At 35.7% G+C, this 20,356-nt stretch overlaps 1 protein-coding gene across 4 annotated transcripts in view; it reads right to left on the reverse strand.

Moving 5' to 3' along the window:
* LOC118189750 (protein turtle-like) overlaps positions 1-20,356 on the reverse strand; it is a 766,067-nt gene that overhangs the window by 379,863 nt on the left and 365,848 nt on the right. For all 4 annotated transcript variants that reach the window (XM_085825382.1, XM_085825381.1, XM_085825380.1 and 1 more), the window contains exon 4: positions 19,986-20,189. In XM_085825382.1, coding sequence (XP_085681508.1) covers positions 19,986-20,189 — 204 coding nt within the window. The remainder of the gene's footprint in view (positions 1-19,985; positions 20,190-20,356) is intronic.

A 20,356-nucleotide genomic window follows, 5' to 3' on the forward strand; every position in this document is an offset into this window, starting at 1 on the left:
ATTCGACTGCTGCCCTGGCTTACACGGTCGTCGGATTTGTCACCCCTGAAAGCATCTGGACATGGGTTGCTGAGAGACTGGACTGCCATCCCTCTCCAGCTAATATGATTGACGAAGTTAGGCATACACTTGAAACAGCATGGAATGAGTTGCCCATTTCTGTCATTCAAACCCAGTTTGACAACATGTCTAATGGGGTAAGGACCGTTTTAGCTGCCAGAGGTGACAGCTGTTTCTACTAATTTAGCACCCCCGTAAACCACCAAAATGCTTACAAATTTAATAATTTTGTTTTCATGCAATATTCTTTACATACACTAAATATCTTTTTTTTTTTTTTTTTTTTTTTTTTGTATTTGCTTTCCTTTATGATCTCGCAATTTGAATGGCCAGCAGTGTATATATATATATCTGAATTAAAAATAGTCATCTGAATTTTGTTAGGTAAGCAATGTTTGTTAGGTAAGTGCCACCGATATCATTATAAGATTTTTAGATATATGTTATTTAACGAAAACGAGTTTATAAAGTTTATATTTCTTAATACCTTACTGAGGTACATTTTAGACGGCTAAACTTATTTTTCTTTTTCAAATGCAGCAGGAAAAATATAATTAACTGCAAGACAATAGTGACCTTCGCAAACGTACAAAGAAATTTGTTGCCTCCCTAGACATTCAAATTTGTAAAGGTAAATTTGTGATACACGAAAGCCTGTGTTTAATATTTACATTCACTGTGATTAGGAAATAATGCCGAAAATTCGAATATATGAACTTTGGTGATTTGAGAAACTGCTGGGTCATTGCAAACGTAACAGTTCTACAGAATATATTTTGGTAACTACTCTTTACATGGAACAAAGTTTGAAGGGAAAAAAGATTAATTTTATGTGACCTAAAATTATTTAAAATTAAGCAAAAAATCTAGTTTAACAACAGATGAGGTACAATGCACTTGTGGGTTAAAAATTCGATTAAATTAAAGAAAAAGTTGCTAGAAAATTATATTTTATAGATGGTTAAATTACCTTCTCGCGTGTTCACAGATGGAATTAATTAAAATCTAACTTCCAGCTTATCTTGATAGCAGGTAAACACTGGCCAGCGGAAAAGTTAAACATTGGCGCCTGTTACATAATGCCGTTATTAGCCGATTTTGACAAGAGCCAGAAGAAAGCATTACAATATTAGTCACTTGGCGTTATAATCTGGCTGGTCCTAAAAATAAATGGGTAAAATGTGCCCAAAAAATATAACAGTTAATGACCAAATATGAAATCATTGGAAATTCGAATAAGGAACTTTTGTTCTCCGGTAAAACCATTTTTTCTATTGTTGCTTTGCACGAACAACGGGCTGCGGCAGCGTTAGATAACGCGGTAAAAAGCGATTACTGTAATTATCCATTAAAAAGACCTTAAAAATGTATTTTTCCGATTTTCCGATTCTTGGCAGCTCTCCCAAATCAGATTTAAACACGCAGCTTTCGAAACAAGAGAAAATTAAACGATGTAACGATTTCTTTAAACTCTATTAAAAGCGAGGTAGAAGAGAAACTTGGGAAGATATTAAAGTTCAACTTCCTGGAGTTGAAAAAGGTTGAGGTGATAATAAAGAATTTAATGCCGTCCCCCCTCACCTGCGAAGTAAATAAGAGCCTCTTATTAGAACAACTGGAACAAAGCACATTATGTACTTTTCTAAAAGAAACGATAAAATGCCTTCTAAAAAGGATTATTTCAGATACTGATAATTATGCAAACACTAAAGCTAGCTGAAATCGTTTAGCCAAGAGTTCCAGACTCATTAAGGTATTCTTTTATTTTTGACTTGAATTCTGATCAAGCTAATAAACTTTGTTGTTTTATGGCTAACTTTGAATGCTTCAGATATAAGGACTGTGTTGTATGTAAATAAATATGAGCACATGAATTACTTGAATACATGAATTTGTAGGGAGGAAAAAATCATATACGCTTTTATAACTAGAAAAAGGTGAATTATTAAAATTTGATTTATTTATTTGTTTTCATGAAATCTATATGTCACCTATATGTTATGGAAACGTTATCTATATGTTACACTGACTCAAAGCGAGATTAAGACATTTAGAGGCCTTTAGCACTTAAAAAATTTTGCTGCTGCCATGTACCGGATGATCAAAAAAGTCAGTATAAATTTGAAAACTTAATAAATCACGGAATAATGTAGATAGAGAGGTAAAAATTGACACACATACTTAGAATGACATGGGGTTTTATTAGAACCAAAAAAAAGTTCAAAGATACTGTTATAGGGCCTTTTTTCTTCGAAGAAATGCGTGATTCTGGTTTTGTAACTGCTATTGTGACGGGTGAGAGGTACGCCGATATGTTACAGAATCGCATCGTCCCCAGTCTGGCTGATAGACACCTGCTGGAACGTACGAATTTTATGCAGGATGGCGCTCCACCCCATATTGCTAGACGCGTGAAAGATCTCTTGCACGTGTCGTTTGGTGATGATCGTGTGCTCAGCCGCTACTTTCGTCATGCTTGGCCTCCCAGGTCCTCAAACCTCAGTCCTTGCGATTATTGGCTTTGGGGTTACCTGAAGTCGCTAGTGTATCGTGATCGACCGACATCTCTAGGGATACTGAAAGACAACATCCGACACCAATGCCTCACCATAACTCCGGACATGCTTTACAGTGCTGTTCACAACATTTTTTCTCGACTACAGCTATTGTTGAGGAATGATGGTGAACATATTGAGCATTTCCTGTAAAGAACATCATCTTTGCTTTGTCTTAATTTGTTATGATAATTATTGCTTTTCTGATCAGATTATTGCTTTTCTAATTATTGCTTTTCTAATAAAACCCCATGTCATTCTAAGTATGTTTGTCAATTTTTACCTCTCTATCTACATTATTCCGTGATTTATTAAGTTTTCAAATTTATACTGACTTTTTGATCACCCGGTATATTTACTCCAGTATTTATCTATTATTTCTATTTGAGACTTCGTTTCGTTACACCATATCGTTACGAAATGTACAGGTACGGTAAGATAGCTTCCCCGCAAAGTAGGTTTAAGGTTGTCAGAAAATGGCAAGGGAAGAAAGGGTTGCCACATTTGGCGATGAATCTTCCATTTGGCGACAAAATTGGCGATATGCCATGAACGGTTGGAGAACCTTCAGGAAGGAATTCTACCGGATTAGCTCAGAATTTTCTCGAACACAAGGCAAAGCTATATAAACCTTACTGGTACCCAGAGAGTTAGGCCCACCCAGCGGCCAAGCGGTAAAGACGCTGAACTCTGGTAGTTCGGTCCGAGGTTCGAGTTCTGCGAGCGGGCTAGCTCCATTGTCCTTTTCGTGGTTTTCCCCATGTGTAACGTGTATTCGAGCCAGTTTCCTTTAGAAAAACTTCTTCCACAAAGGCATCCCTCCCTTTAGGCAGATAGTCCTCGTGTGCTTTTCCATAATTAAATAATCCAATCCTAATCTAATAATCCGCGGAGAGTTAGTCAGTCTGTACGGAGTTAGAGAGTCCATCGAGTTGATAGTCAGTCAGGGAGTACCGAGTGCACCGAAAGTGTCTCTATCGCGGTAAGTGCATCATCAAGAGTGTGTTGAGCTTCGGGAACGACTGAACCGAGGACTCGGGAGCTGTACTCTAGTGTATCCTCGAGCGCATCGCGAGTTGTAGCGTGGAGAGTCTCGAGAGTACGTGGAGTTCCGAGAACGACCGAGCAAAGTCAGGAGCTGTCCTTAGGTGCTTTGTATTGAAGCTGTCTTTACCGTTATAGCCTGATTGCTGACTATGTCGCTAATTGTTACAGCGTGGCTATAGTTGCTCGTCGACGACTGTAAAACGTGTTTTGGAGCTGTCCTGAGAATACTGGCCAATAAAGTGTGTTTTGATATTTCAAGTAGTGTCGTCGATATTCACTCCAAATCCGCACGAACCCCGTAACGAACGTACGAAGAGGAAGAAAATAACGTAGTAATATATTCCACGGTGAAAGAGGTAAGGAGGAAATTTTGTGGCGCTTCCCTGATTCCGTAAGCAATCGTAAAATATTTCTCAGATATGAGGACAAAACTACGGATTTATCTTATATTCCTACGTGTAACTCGAAAACTTTTAATGCTTCCATTTCTTTGTAACTGAAGGGTAGATTTATGCACGAGTTCAAAATAATTTCAAAACACTCGACAGAAAAAATAGTATGATTGATCAAATATTTGAAAAGCAATTACTTCATTGAAAACTTATCTGTCTATCTATCTCTACAAAATTTCTCAATATATGTAACCAAATGATAATTTTCTAGCCATTTTGGAAAGCCTTTGCGTGAGACAAGTCCGGATAGATGTCATCATTCACGAATTTACAATGAATAACATCGTCATCCATTTCGTAAATCATATAAGCTTCAGTTCCTTTCACAGCTTTGATCAACAAGTTAGTTTAAAACTAAGACAATCAGCAGGTCAGTCTTGGCAGTTTCCACTGTATAAGAAAAATGAAGAATTTTATTTTAATCACTAGAGCAACAGCGAAACCTAAGTGAGAAAACACTTGTCATTGCTTGTGAATGATCATTGTAAATTCACAACCAAAGTAATATTCACTGCTTTATCTTTAAAGCACCAAATGATGCGCATGACCAAATGTAAATAAACTTCAGGAAATACTCGCGCCAAAATTGCACTTTTATCGTTCAATGCTGTCAGCCCATTCTTTCGAAAACAAATGCAGAATGTTATAAGGTATTTTCTCCCTTCCTTCTGCATGCCTCCATGGTGTAACCGGAGCACACTCGGCGCGTATATGAGAGGTCCAGGTTCGAGTGTCAGCGAAGGCACTGCTTATTTTTCAAAACTTCTGCTTCAAAATAGGCCTAATAACTCTACAGGGTGAAGGGACTCGTCTTAAAAGGACTCTTTAATATCTTGTCTGATATGTTAAGTTAGATTATATATAACTGGATTCATAAGGTGACTTTAAATTTCGCTTATACAAAAGTTTTAAATTCTGGCAGAATTTCTGCAGCAAAAACCTCAGTTTACGGATCAGACCTGGATAATTATAAGGTATTTATAATTTTGGAATGCGTAGCATTTATTCATAATAAAATAACGAGAAATATTATGTCGAATTTATAGTCATATTTAGTGTCGTAAAAAGACGTAATAGACGAAGAAAATAATCTACTATTTATTAAATAACGCGATGAATCATTTTGGTTTAAATAACTCAGAGACGTTTTCTGAAAAACAAATATTTATTACATCCGTATTCAAAAGATTTGTCTATATTTAGGATGTCCCTTATATAAACTTATACGTATAATTAAAATTTTATTCTAAAAGCTTATACAAGAATTTATAAATGAATGCTGATCTTTAATGACGGAATTCCTGGTAGCAATAGTTGCTGCCAGGTAGCATAAATTTAATGCTTAATATTTCTGAATAAGTGAATAATCAAGTATATTATGGCAAGAAGTGGAGTAACGAATATGCTTGCTGATTTTTATTGTTATCTGAAGAATATTTTTATTTCCTTCCCTTCCAGTTTCCATAACTTGTAGACCCCTTGCCATAAGTTTGCTATTTTTTGTTATTATTATTTCTTTAAACCCATATCCTCTTTTATACAGCAGAATTTTAATTAAAATAAAATAGGATTCTGTCAGGCATATAAATAAAGTTTATTTTGTCTTGGGGATAAAAGCCTTTAATTCTGATTTCAAAGTTTTCAGTAGTGCAATCATCGAAGGTTTAAAAAGGGTATTTTCGGGAAACAAAAATAATAAAAGATTTCTTTTTCTCACTCACTCTATATCTTTTATATAGTGCTGAATCCGAATTACGCCTGAGGCCGGCTTTGCCATTTATAAAAAAATACAGTAGAGGATATTACTTACAGAATGCTTATATATTAAGGTTAATGTTCGCGCAATCTGCGATAACGCTAGAGCGCGCTGAAAAAAGGCCACTGTTTGGTCCATGAAAAAAGTAAAAAACATTCTTCTGCATGATGGTGCCCTAATATCAACGTCATATACCTGAAACTATTTTACGAATGCCTGGTATGCAGAGGTCCCGTTAAAGGAAGTAACCAATGTCACTAAGGCACGTAGTCGGCGGGCCTACTAGTTTATGGCAAATGGCGCTGACGATCTTTCTTCTGCATCTGCAAATGGTAAAAGATACTTGAATGTTTTGACCGAAATGCTGGTACAGTAATCAAATTTTGTACTCTAGATTTTATATTAACCAGATACTGGCATAACTAGAGGTCTTTCTACACCATAATTTCCGAGACAATGAAGCTTTATTTTAGTAGCAGAAGAGGATTTTATTCCATTCCGCTTGAATAGCTTTTCAAATTCCAACGAGGGCCGTTTGTTGACATGTAGACAATCCGGTTTTTAAAAGTTCAAAAGCGCAAAAACTCGTGAATATTACATCAGGAGATTTAGTGAGGATATGATGAAGACTATGGTCTTGATACACGTTTCCTGTTCCACTGTTTCAAGCAATTTAATAGTAGAATTTGACGTGCGCTTGCTTGCTGTCTTGATGCATTCCTACTGATTGATAACACTCTGGGTATATATAAGGTATTTAATATTTGAAAACTGGGAATAAAATAGTTTCTCGATAGTATGTGGGGTTGACCGTAATATTTCCCTGCACTGTTCTTAATTTTATTCGTCATTATATTTGAAATCAGGAACGGTCATAAATCCCTTTGAAAAACTTTCTTTAGATTCCTTGAACTATGTTCTTAGACCTTTTCCCCTTCCCTTTGATGATAATCAATGGATCTATTTTTATTGAGATCATTTAGATAAAACCAAGACTCATCTATTGTGACAAGATGTTCTCCATATTTGTCTGAATACTTGTTTTTCATAGAGAATTCCAACGTGTTCTGCTTGCGTCCGTCGTAGAGTAAGACGATGCAAATTATGTTTCGCCTTTTTTAAGGTTCAAATCAGCATTCATCACTTTTTTTACAGTTGAAACTGAGCATTTTAATGACTATGCAACTATCCTTTGATCTCTAAGATTTTATTTTAACATTAAATTCTTACATTTGCAACATTCGAAACATTCCGTTTTTTTCCCGGATAGTATTTTGAGTAATGTTTTATCTTGAAGATAAACATTGACATCTTTTCCCTTTCTTATTGATAATATTATCTATCATTGCTTTAGATATCAAAAAATCATGACTTTCACAGCATTTTATTAACTCAATACGAATCGTGTTCTTCGGAAAGAACATAAACATAGACTTCCATCCATTGCTTCTTTAAAAGCACCCTTTTGCATCAAAATAAAATTGTCAAATAGCAGACGATAGTTTACACTTTTAAAAACATACCCTCAGTGGCTCTCCTTTTTTTGACCATGAAGCCACTTCGTAGGCAGGAGGGTCTAAATATATCCCCCAATGTATTATTACATACAGTTGCTTACAAAAATGACTGGACACTTTAGAACTTTTGTATACTTTAATTAACAAAAAAGCTAAAATAAATTAAAACAAAAAGAAATGCTTTTATTTTGATTATATGTAAATTCAACATCCTTTCTATACATTTTCGAAAAGATGAAAATTAAATTTGAAAATCAAAATCATTTATATAATGAGGAGATATGTCCTCACTGAGTTCTCACTGAGGAGCACTGAGTCTTGGATTCTTTTTAATATACCTTAGAATAAATTGCTTCATTCCATCAGATAACTTAGATGGTCTTCTTTTGTTTTGAATACAATTATGTTTCTTATATCCCTTAATAATATCAAAAACTGTAGAATTACTTAAATTAAGTAAATCGGCAATTTTTCTAACGGATTTTCTTTTCTTTTGATGCAAATCAATAGCTCATCTGTGAGTTTCTAAAAATCTTTCCTTTCGTGAGCGAGCCATAGTAAGAAAACATTAAAATAACGAATATTACCTGAAACGAAACATCGAATTATAGAAGCAAACGATTTTTAGATTGTTGACTAGCTTCTATATGCAAAGAAATTCCATAAAATTTTGTGTTTTATTTCTTGCAGACAATTTTATTTAGAAATTCTGAAAATGTCTGATTAATTTTGTGATATATTTTTTGTCTATTTCAGCCTAAATGGTAATTTTATAAAATTTGCTATTTACACTTTTCAAATTTATTTAGTACAAAAAGGGAGCTAATAAAATGTGCATTAAAAGAAAAAAATATTCTTTATTATTTTTATTTCAAAACATTTTTATATTATTTAAAAAATAATAATAAAATTATAGTGGCCGATCATTTTTGTGAAACATTGTAGTTTCAATTAAGAAACTTTCCAAAGAAGATCTTCTAGGACTAGTTCCAAAACTTAGTTTGTAGGGTTTATATTTATTTTAACTAACATTTATTTTAAGTTTAAACTATCTTTCCTGTCAACCTTTATTTTCCCCTGGAATTGCCAATGCCAGAGTATATAAATTTTAGTAGAACGCGCAAAGTATTCAAAATAGTCAGCGGAAGTATTCTGAGTTAAATAGAAGGGAAAAGAGTTCGAAAGTGTACTTTCTTGCTTCACGAGCGTGGAGGTGGCTAGTTAGAAATTGAAGAACCACGAGTTTCGGCCTGTGTGCTTGCCTCGGTAGATAGTTAAATCTTTCAACGTAATATTCAGAAGTTTGCTGAATTTTCAGCGGTATCTTAGAACGCGGTTAGGTTAGTTACGTTTTAGAGAGCCTCGTAGGTAGTCACTTGTTATTATTCATTTTTAGTTTCTTATTTTTATTTTATCGCCGGGTCGGCGTAGTTTGTGAGCGTCACGAGCACGCATCTGTAATTTCTAAAGATGAATAAAAAGGGATTTAAACCCTTCTCAAGACTTTGTGTACTTTCCAGTTCATAGCAGTCACCACTATTGTTGCGTGCAGGTTGGGAGCGCGCGACATTACATTGGCGCCCGAACACTTGTCGAACTGAAACGGCCGAAAACTGGATGGAAGCTGCTGGACAACAAAAAGAAATGGCAAGCCAATTGGAAGGATTTGGATACGTGGTCCAGACGACGACAGCGTCAACCAAGCCAAACGTCAATTTTGACGGAAAAAAATTCGGTGGCGATTTCTAGAAGGCCTCGAAAATCACTTCCAGCTCTACTCTGTGCCTGAAAGATAAAAAGTTGCCATCGCCACATCTGCACTAAGAGGACAGGCCGCGCTATGGTGGAAGAATATAAGCAAATTTTTATTAGGGGAATTCGGAGGCCAGACATATACATTTGAAAATTTCGAAAAATCGTTTTTAAAGGCCTTCCAAATAGTGAACGACCGAGCAAGGCTAGAAGCCGAACTTTATAGTTTTTATCAACGGAATATAGAAGAGTTGATGGACTTTATTCTGCGAAAAATGAAGCTGACGGATATGCTGTATGGGAAGAAACCCGACGCGGAGAATATTGAAATAATCTTACCAAGATTGCTACCTGCTGTTCAAGATTACTTCGAAATTAGAAACCCAAGCACATTTCAGGAGCTCTTCGATTTGGCGGTCAAGTTTCAAAATCGCAGAATAGCGGAAAAAGCTAGAGCGGCATCGTATTCTCAAAGTATCCGAAGGCAATCTTCAAATGAGCAGACCAGAAATGCAAACTGCTCTTATGGGGGAAAGAGCTATCAAGCTAACTCATCGAAGCTCGAAGGTCAAGGCCGAAAAAGGAAATTTGAAAACAACCGTCCGCGCACCCAGAAGGCACATGTTGAAAGGAAAGCTTTAAACGAGTAGAGGGGCTTGTGAAAGCGAGGGTCCAGACCCCGGAAGTTTTGAAAAAACCCTCAAAAAGATACTTAAATACGGTCATCGTAAAAAACTCACAATTACCAATTACACAAGTCTTGGTTGGCGATGTACCAGTAGAAGCCCTCTTCGATAGAGGAGCAGAAGATAATTTTACGAGTGATATTTTTTAAGAAGAATTTTAATAGGTTACGATTATTTAAAAATAAAAACACAGAAATCATAGCAGCGCAAGGGCAAACTTGTCACTGTATTGGAAATTTATCTTTAAAATACAGGTTCAAAACGAAAGCCTTAAAGTATTAATTTTTGTAGTAAAAAACTTGCAAAGTCCACTTATTTTAGGTATGGAGTTTTTAAAAGCCGCGAAGGCCAAACTGAATTTTCAGGAAAGTTCTATTGTGCTGGAGATGGATCGGAGGGTGGTCTAACCAGTGGAACAACCGCAAGTCGATCTTAGCCATTTGAATGACCATGAAAGCCAAGCCATCCAGCAAGTGGTGAGTACTTTTTCAAACTTGTTTGCAGAACGGCCTGGTAGCTTTCAAATAGTTACGCATGAGATACAGTTAACTGCCGACAAACCCTGTAGGACTAAACCTTACCGCTATGATAAACAGAAAGAGCAAATCATAGAAGAACACGTTCAGGAAATGTTAAAGAACCAAATAATAACGCCCATAAATAGTGAATACGCGAGACCAGTCGTACTATGTAGAAAAAAGAACAAGTTTCCTCCTTCGGATAAAAGGGCTTGGAAGTTTGCTATCGATTACAGAAAACTGAATAATGTTATTAAATTCCCAGTTTACCCTTTGCCGGTTATAGAGGAAATTATTAGAAAGATTAAATCTACAAGATACATGACTACGTTGGACTTAACGTCTGGCTACTATCAAATAGCTATGAGACCCGAAGACATACATAAAACCGCGTTTATAACAAAATCGAGCACTTATGCATTTTTACGCAAGCCCTTTGGGTTCTGTGGGGCCCGTCAACATTCCAGAGAGCTATGGACATTGTTCTAAAGCCTGTCCTAGGAAAATCAACTTTAATCTATCTAGATGATATAATTATAACGAGTAGTACGTTGGGACAACATATTAAGGACCTAGAAGAAGTTTTTAAATTATTAAAAGAGGCCGGTCTTACAATTAACGCCTCAAAATGCACGTTCGCAACTAAAAAACTTAAATATATGGGTTATAAAATTTCGCAAAAGGGTATAGAAACTCAAGATTCAAAAATAAAAGCCATCAAGAATTTCCCACCTCCCAACACCGCCAAGAATCTTTCTTCTTTCCTTGGGTTATGTTCTTACTATCGCTCTTTCATAAAAGATTTCGCTAATATTGTTGAACCACTCTTAGTAATTAAAAGAAAGAGAAGTAAATTTACGTGGACAGCGGAAGCAAATACAGCATTTGAAAGATTAAAAGATACGCTCATCAATGCCCCTGTTTTGAAATTTCCGGAGGGGGACGAAAACCTGAAAATTGCAGCAGATGCGTCAGACTATGCGGTGGGTGCGGTTCTTATGCAAAATAGCCATCCTCTGGCATTTTTTAGTAAAACGTTGAATCAGGCACAAAGAAATTATACAGCTACAGAGAGAGAAACATTAGCCGTATTAATGGCTGTATACAAATTTCGAGTTTATTTCGGCAAAGCGCCAGTAACAGTCTTTTCGGATCATGCGGCTGTTGGTAGACTTTACTCGGGGAAAAATCTAACGCCCAGGTTAATAAGATGGGCTTTAAAACTCCAAGAATATAATCTAATAATAAAATATAAACCGGGTAAAGAAAACAATGTAGCTGACGCACTTTCTCGTATAAAACTGGACGATGAAGGAAATGAACTTAAATGCGCTGTGTTGACTTCAAAAATTTTAGATTTTAGAGATACGATTATCACTGAACTGAAAGCTGATCCTGAATTTGGAAATATCTATGCATATTTGAAAGAGCCCGAAAGCTTTGAGCACACAGATATCGATGCGATAAGAAATAGAGCAGAAAACTATGAAATAATAGATAATTTATTATTTTATACGAAAACAACAAACGAAAATCTCGAGTACAAACCAGTCATCCCAGCCTCGCTTCGATTAAGCATTTTGAAGGAATTAGACGACGCGAAAACAGCGGGTCATTTAGGGGTCAGAAAGACTTTAAAAAGGGTACGCGAGGCGGTATATTTCCCGCAATTATACAAAATAGTAACTGCGTATGGCAGGTCCTGCAATCAATGTCAGTTAATAAATGATATTAATTACAGCCAGGCCGGGTACTTAAATAGCATTCGCGCTACATTTCCGAATGAAATTTTAGGCATAGATCTTCTTGGTCCTTTCCCCCAGAGTGAGTTAAATAAAAATCTTTTCCTTTTTGTAATTGTAGATCATTTTTCAAAATGGACAGAAATTGTTCCACTTAAGAGCGCGTCAGCCAAAACAGTCGCAGATGCATTCTTACACAGATACATTTTAAAATACGGTGTACCGATAAAAGTGTTTAGCGATAACGGTAAACAATTCGTTAGCCAAACATTTGAAAATATTTGCACTGGACTTGGCATACGCCATATCAAAATGGTTCCGTATAGATCACAGGCAAACATCGCAGAAAGAGTTAATAAAAACATTGTAAAAATAATTCGAAGTTATGTTAGCACACATCAAAAGCGCTGGAATGGCTACATAAATGAGTTAACTTATGCTTTAAGAACGGCAAATCACGATACTACAGGAAAAACTCCAGCAGAATTATTTTTAGGACGGAAGTTAATTACGCCATTAGATAAATTATTCTTTGTGCAACAAAGAGAGCAAGAATTTAAACAAAAAGATGTGCAAAAACTCATTGACCAGGCGGTTAAAAGCTCGGATACGGCAAGAAATAAGCAAAAAGTGTATTACGATAGAAAACGCCGTGAAGCAGATTTTAAAGTTGGGGATAAAGTATTGAAGCCGAAATTTTCTTTATCAAGTGCCCCAGACAATTTTACTGCAAAGTTAGCTCCAAAATTTGAAGCCCCCTATGTAATTCAGGAAATCAAGGGAATCGAACTGTACCTTAAGAACGAGAGAGGGGAAATCTGTAAAGCAAGTCCCGATCAGGTGAAAAAATATTATAATCAAAATGATTTTGAAATCCTTAAAAGTTTCTTGCAGGACTCAAGTGTAAAAGAACTAGAAGGTCCAGAAGTAACGTCACCCGTTGCACCACCCAAGAAGCAGAGAACTGAAGAGAAACCTAGCCCTGCTACAAGTCATGCGACGGTACCGAAAAGAAGAAATGAAAACGTTCAGACTCCATCATTTAAGAAATACAAGAAAGCAACGCCGCTGAGTAAAGAAGCTTTGGTAAAGAAGAAAAGACTACTTACAACGTATCGCAGTAGAAATTCTGCATCGAGGAAAACGCTTCCAGGGCCAGAGTGTCAGGTGCAAACAAGGCCGCCGTTCCCGAGAACGAAAAGACAGCAGGAGGAACGAAAAGACCACCACCAACAGAAAAAATTCAAGCATGATTCCAGACCGGAAGACGCCAAGACCAGCCGTCTAGGGGCAAAACGGAAAAGACAGCAACCCAACGACTACCACTCCAAGAGGCCAGCATGCAGAGGGCGAAAAAGAAATATCAATATGTACGACACTCGAAGGACAGAAAAGAGACGACTGACGTCGATGAATTCCATATCGTGGGAGCAGTTCTGCCAGAAGCGGATGTCGGAGTTCCAATCATCGAAAACTCAGTTATCGAAAAAGTTAAAATCTTCTATAATTTTTTTTTTCTTTTGTTCCGAAATGTTATGCGTAAATACGAAGTTCTATGTTTTGATGGAAGTCAATTTGTCTCGGTTGAGACTTAGTTTTGTTTTACTTTATTTAGCTAAGACAAAAGTATTATTTAAGTGTAAAATCTAAGAGCAAGCAGTTCCTGTTGGTCGAAAGACTAATTCTGTTATGTTAAAGCCAAAATTGGGCCGAAAGTAAAATAACTTCGTATTCTTGTATTAATGAGAACTTTAGTTTCAGTGCCGCCAGCTTGGCGAAGAATGTGTAAAGTAAAAATTTATTTTTCTTTTATTAATTTTATGGTAAATTGTACAAATCATATGTATTAGAATTTTGTAAATATACGTAAATACTTGAAAGTTATGTAAAAGTAGAATTTAGTCTAGAAGCATAAAATTTTAGATGCTAAAACTAAATGCTCAAAAGAAATGAATTCAAATTTAAGTATTAAACTGTAGATAAAATCATGCTTTAGAGCGAAAGCCTGCATGTCTAAAGATGAATGAGGGGGAATTTAGAATGAATGTGTTTTGTAGGGTTCTCCACCTACACTTGAATTTTAAGAATGTTAAAATAGCTCATCGAGTTTTAGAATGTCGAGTAAGGTGTGTCTATTTGGTCGTTGAATTCTGACAAATCATTGTGGTTAGGGGAAGTTTTGCAATACTAAAACACGAATATTCCCGTTTGACACCACACATGGTGGAGTGCCAGGGTAAAGTTAAATTCATGTTTGAATACTTGAATGAATGTGAATTAAGCAGTAATTAAGGAAAATAAATCGATCAAAAACAAACTTTATTCAGTGTCAAGAAAGTGTAAATTATAATGTATTTAGAAAGATACTGATACTTATTCCTTCCAGATGCTGAAAGGAAGAGAACAGATTGATTGCTGAAGTCCAGGAAAGGTTGCTGTAAGAAGAGAGGGTTAAATAAGTATCTACAGAAATTTATTCTAACTTTTGTGAGAAAAGAGTTTTTTTTATGTAAACGAGGCTCTTAAATTTTAGTTCAGAATTGTGGAAACTTTTCAACAGGTCGTTTCTAGGACCTGCTTCCAAGTTTACCAAATTCTGCCAGCGGCAAATGTAGGGTTTATATTTATTTTAACTAACATTTATTTTAAGTTTAAACTATCTTTCCTGTCAAGCCTTACTTTTCCCTGGAATTGCCAATGCCAGAGTATGTAAATTTTAGTAGAACGCGCAAAGTATTCGAAATAGTCAGCGGAAGTATTCTGAGTTAAATAGAAGGGAAACGAGTTCGAAAGTGTGCTTTCTTGCTTCACGAGCGTGGAGGTGGCTAGTTAGAAATTGAAGAACCACGCGTTTCGGCCTGTGTGCTTGCCTCGGTAGATAGTTAAATCTTTCAACGTAATATTCAGAAATTTGCTGAATTTTCAGCGGTATCTTAGAACGCGGTTAGGTTAGTTACGTTTTAGAGAGCCTCGTAGGTAGTCACTTTTTATTATTCATTTTTAGTTTCTTATTTTTATTTTACCGCCGGGTCGGCGTAGTTTGTGAGCGTCAAGAGCACGCATCTGTAATTTATAAAGTTGAATAAAAAGGGATTTAAACCCTTTTCAAGACTTTGTGTACTTTCCAGTTCATAGCAGTCAGCACTATTGTTGCGTGCAGGTTGGGAGCGCGCAACATTACAAGTTAAAAGGCACAAACTATGCTCAGCCCATTTGCGATGACATACTCAAGTGAGTATGAATTAGTGCCCTTTTGTCAATCAAAATAATATTCAGAAATCGCTTGAAAGTAAAATAAGATATGCAAAATAATACTAGTGTCACGATAAGTGCCAATAATATGTCCCGATTTGAAAAACTCTTGTCGTATAAACAGAAAAGAAACAGTCATTCATTTTTTGAAAGATTTATGGAAACGTTATGTTTTGTAATATTTCTTTATCTCTGCTTATGTTTTATAGTATTTCCTTTTTGTTTATTTTAAAATTTGGTTATACAACTGCATTGCTATTGGGGTGAGAGAACATATTAAAATTTCTTAAGGATATGCCGCATGAAAAATTTGGGAATGTGTGATATGTCTAACAAACAGGCTGTCATGCAGCTTAAAATAAATTTTTAAAAAATGTACATTATATACAAATATACTAATATTTACAAAAAGTATTAAATGAAATAAAATTGCAAAAATTCCTAAAATGAAAACAATCTTTAATTTTAAAATCCTACAACGTCACATACATAATTCTTTCCTTAAAAGATTTATGAAAATTGAAATGAAAAGCCTTAGGTGCATGATGACTGAAGGTGATGGAATTCGATACTTACGCTTTAACGAAATACCGAACTGGCACAGTTTGAATACATTTTTAGAGATGAAAAGATAAAAGTTACTAATCGGGTGCAAGTTGATGGTTTTCGTAAATTTTGTTTTGCAAAACTTACAAACTATTGTTATTCATCGTAAGTCGGCAGACATGAAATGAAAGCGTACTTTAGTAATTTAAAGTACAAATCTTAATTATTAAATAAGGATTATTTGATACATTAAAAATAAAACAATTACATTCTTCGTCCAATCTGTCTCCAATGCTTTTGCTGTCTTATTCTGCCCTACTGCAAATCGATCTTTTTTTTTTTTTTTTTTTTTTTTTTTTTTTTTTTTTTATATATATAACACATCAGAGAAATGCTGTGACACAGATTTGCGTAAACATCGCCAACACCGGCAGTCTGCAAAACGTATTTCCCTGTTGGTCCTTTTAGAAATTTTGGGTCAAAATTCTGTGTTCCTGCAGAAAGTTTTCAGTAGTTTCTTCCGTTGCTTACGAGCGCATATATTAAAATTATTTTTAAGGCAAAAAAGTATCACAATTTGTTTCTAAATGTCGTTGGAGCTTGAAATACAATAAAAAGAAACGAAAACGTACGAGAATGGTGACGTCTGTGTTATAATGTTTTCAGCATGGTTGATTGAAGAAAATTTGTGCACCTGGTTGTTAGATTTCGAGACATTTTCAAAATTTAGCGACTTCTGCTAAGGTGGTTGCAATAGCAGTGACTACCTGAAAGTCTAGGACATTTGATGATTTCATTAAAAGTGTAAAAGATACACCTAGGATAGATTTTAAATATACGCTTAGTGATTAGATTATCATTGGTGGGTGATTCGAATATGGGATTTTTTTATCCGAGCTTTTAAAATAAAAAGATGGAGTCCATCTGAAAGCTTATTTTTATTAACGTCACATTTTTCCCTTTAACAAAATCACTTGTAATTGCATGTGCATTTCCCAGTTATGTTAGAATCTTAGATTTACGTGTAGTTTCGTAACATATACGACTGTTTGTTGCCTTAATCGCCAGAACGTTGGTGATTCTTTTGGTGATAGTGCCTTAGACTCATTAGTAAAACAATATTTAAAATACATGTAAAGAAACTGAGACCCGATAATTTTAATATGGACACCTAATTCTTTCTTTGTTGAAATCAGGTTTAGAAACCTTTTTGCAAAATTTACTTGTACTTTAAGTTTTAAATCTCACTGATAATACACTAATGTTTGTGAAAACTGCAATGCCGTGAAGGAATTATGCAAATTGAACCAAACTTACAGGAAATGTAAAAGTGAGGTAAGAAATGCAAATGATTAGAATTAAAAAAACGATTTGCGCATGTGTGGAAAAAGAACCGGCCGCTTTTTCCTTTTATATAAAGGACTGTAAATTTGCGTTAAAACTTGTTTATCGTCTTCTGTCTGAGGTGAACGTTTAATGAGTGGCCAATAAGCCTCGTCAAAGACGGAGGTTGCCATGCCAACAACTAACGGAGTTCAAACGAGGCCGCATCATCAGTATGCGAAAGGATGGACGCAAGCAGTCTCAGCCCACACACAGCATAATGCAACAACAGTGATTGCCTGTATGAAAGAAATGGACAGAAATCTTGGCAGTGGGGCACGCAGAAACATAGCGGCACGGGGCAACAGACACCTGATCCGTATGTCTATGATGGACCATAAAGTAGCCTTCCTTCCTTCGCCCATTAAGCACAACGTTGGAGCACGGCTGCATGTGTTGTGTTTACTAGCTCCATGGTTCGTTGCCGTCTGCTGCAGCATAGCTTCCAAGGGTACCTTTACGCAGAATCCCCCTGTCGCTGAATCACAGACGCCTCCGACTTCAATGCGCACGACAACACAATACGTAACATGACCTGTGGCAACAAATTGTTTTCTGCCATGAATCTTGCTACAATCTGGAGTACAGTGATGGGGTATAGTGATGGGAGAGTACGCGTCAGACGTAACAGAGGGGAATGACTGCTCCCACAGTCTGTTATCCAGCGTCATACCGCACGTGGATCTGGCATCATAGTGTGGGAAGCTGTTGGGTGTAATTGTGAATCCCATGTAGGATTCTCCTTAGTGATTGTTACATCAGGGAAGTTATCGAGCCAGAGATCCATCCCATTTTTCGACGCATTACGGGCGCTGTATTTCCGCAGGATAATCCCGTTCACATGCTTTTAAGACTGCGCAAGTCTTCTTTATGGCACAACAGGTTTCGCTTCTTTCATGGACTGCTTTTCCACCGGATATGTAGCCCCCTAAGCATGTCTGAAATTTCATCGGTCGGTACAGCTGGTACTAAAACTGAACTTTGGCATCAAGTAGAACCCATATGGAATACCATTCCTCAGGATTATAATCAGAATCTGTATGATTCAATGCCGAGTACAGGCTCTTATTGCTCAGCGTGGCGGACAAACAAAGTACTGATCTTCGACATTCCCTTTTTTTTTTTTTTTTTTTTTTTTGTCTTGTAAATTTGATTGTTTATTTTTACCGTTAACAGTAACATGTGAAATAAATTTCATTCATTTCCGACAATTCTTTTATGGTGATATATTTTTCACCAACATTAATGTACTAATATCACACAAAATACTAAATGTAAGATGGATTACCTTCTGCACTAAGTGGACTCTTAATTTTATTACTGGGCTTGAAATGACCTTGATATGCTATAAGTTGAAGCTAAACAAAGGAGAGAGAAGAATCATTCAAATAAAAAAGCTACTTTTAGTTGCTTCAAAGGAATTATTAACGTGTCATTTAACAACTCTCAAAGCAGTAAGCCACACAATAACGTGATATGAAAAGGCACTTGATAGAAATGGGCCGCAAACGTTCGGCCGACCTGCTGATGTATGAGTGCACAGGCGTTTTGGGCAAGTTCTCTGAAAACGAGTTAATAGTCAGATGATTTCGTTTTCAGAAGCTTGAAAGCTATTAGACCACAATGAAAACTCTGTTCAGAACAACATAAAGCATAAACAACACTTCTTGCTCACAATTTAGTAGTAATTTATTCTAAAAGACGTAATGAATATTTATCAAGTCAATGGCAATAAAGCACAATTTAGAGGTAGTTATGGATAAGCCTGACATCATAGCATTCTCACAGTGCCTGCTTATTCGTTAGATATAAGTCCGATCGATTCTCGATAAGACACGTTTTGTTTCTATGAGCGATGACATAAATAAACTTATATATTTATTATATATTTTTATATATTTTCTTGCGTTTTGGAAAAAATTGTTCAAATTTCGGACGGCTTTTATGGTGCATTATTTTCAAAGTTATGTTATCCGACCGTTTAAAAATGTGTGCATGGATAGACAGGATATTTTCTGCCAAATATGAACGAGAAAACATTACTAGATCGGAACAATAATCTGCGGGATGCTTGTATTCATAGCTTTCTAAACAGCGCTTTCGGGAAAATTGGAGGCCTTAACAAAATAGTAGAAATCGGAGATTACATTTTTACGAAAAGCAGAAAAAAGGGGATTGTATATTGATTGTTTATTAAATAAAGAGACATAATTTCGTTCAGTATTCCCTAGGAATGATTAATGCAATTTAGGCTAGATCTCTCTCGAACTTTCTTTGTTCAGGGTAGCCAGCATTCATGACCAATGGAATAATAAGTAAGTACTTTAATTTTTATTTATTTATTTATATATGTATTTGATTTACTGACTTTTAATCATCTAGCTTATTACATTTTCTTTTAACTTGTAAATATTCATTGGATAATATCTGTGTGGCTTAGTGTGGCCTATAACAGTGGTTTTAAGACATCACTGAAAGAAATTATAGGCGAAGAGAGAGATAAAGTACACTGTTGCACGAGGGGGAAGAATTTCTAGAAAGAATATCGAAAACGAACTTGAGTTACTTACTTAGCACATTATTGAAATCTGATTCTTAAAAAAATTGAAAAGATTTCATTCTCAAATTTACAGCAATAGACTGATGATTATTAAATAATAACTTACGATTTAGATCAAGTAGAGCCCATATACGATTTAGAAATTAAATAATAACTTACGATTTAGATCGAGCATGACAACGCCTGTTCTCGGTTTAGTGAGATTTGTGTTTGAGGCTTGGCAGGTTATATCCACCATAAGGTCTGATCGTTGCAAGTCTGTGAGTAGCACGTCGTTTCTCACTACTTCCTGCGGTGTAATATTGTATGTGTCGTCTATAAGAATGCTACCTTTCCACCAGGTTAACGAAGGAAGAGGTTCACCTAAAAGAACGTGCATTTATTATCTCTAACAAATTGCATCAGTTATACATTATGAAAAACCAATATCGAAAATACATATTTCAGAAAATAATCTTACTGATAGATTTAAGAATTCTAGAGCTTAAGGTGAAAATTATATAACACATTTTTGGTTAAAATTCTCGATA

Source organism: Stegodyphus dumicola, chromosome 10 (genome assembly GCF_044657685.1).
Source record: "Stegodyphus dumicola isolate Sdum_Otavi_A_Nest chromosome 10, ASM4465768v1".
NCBI lineage: Eukaryota > Metazoa > Arthropoda > Arachnida > Araneae > Eresidae > Stegodyphus > Stegodyphus dumicola.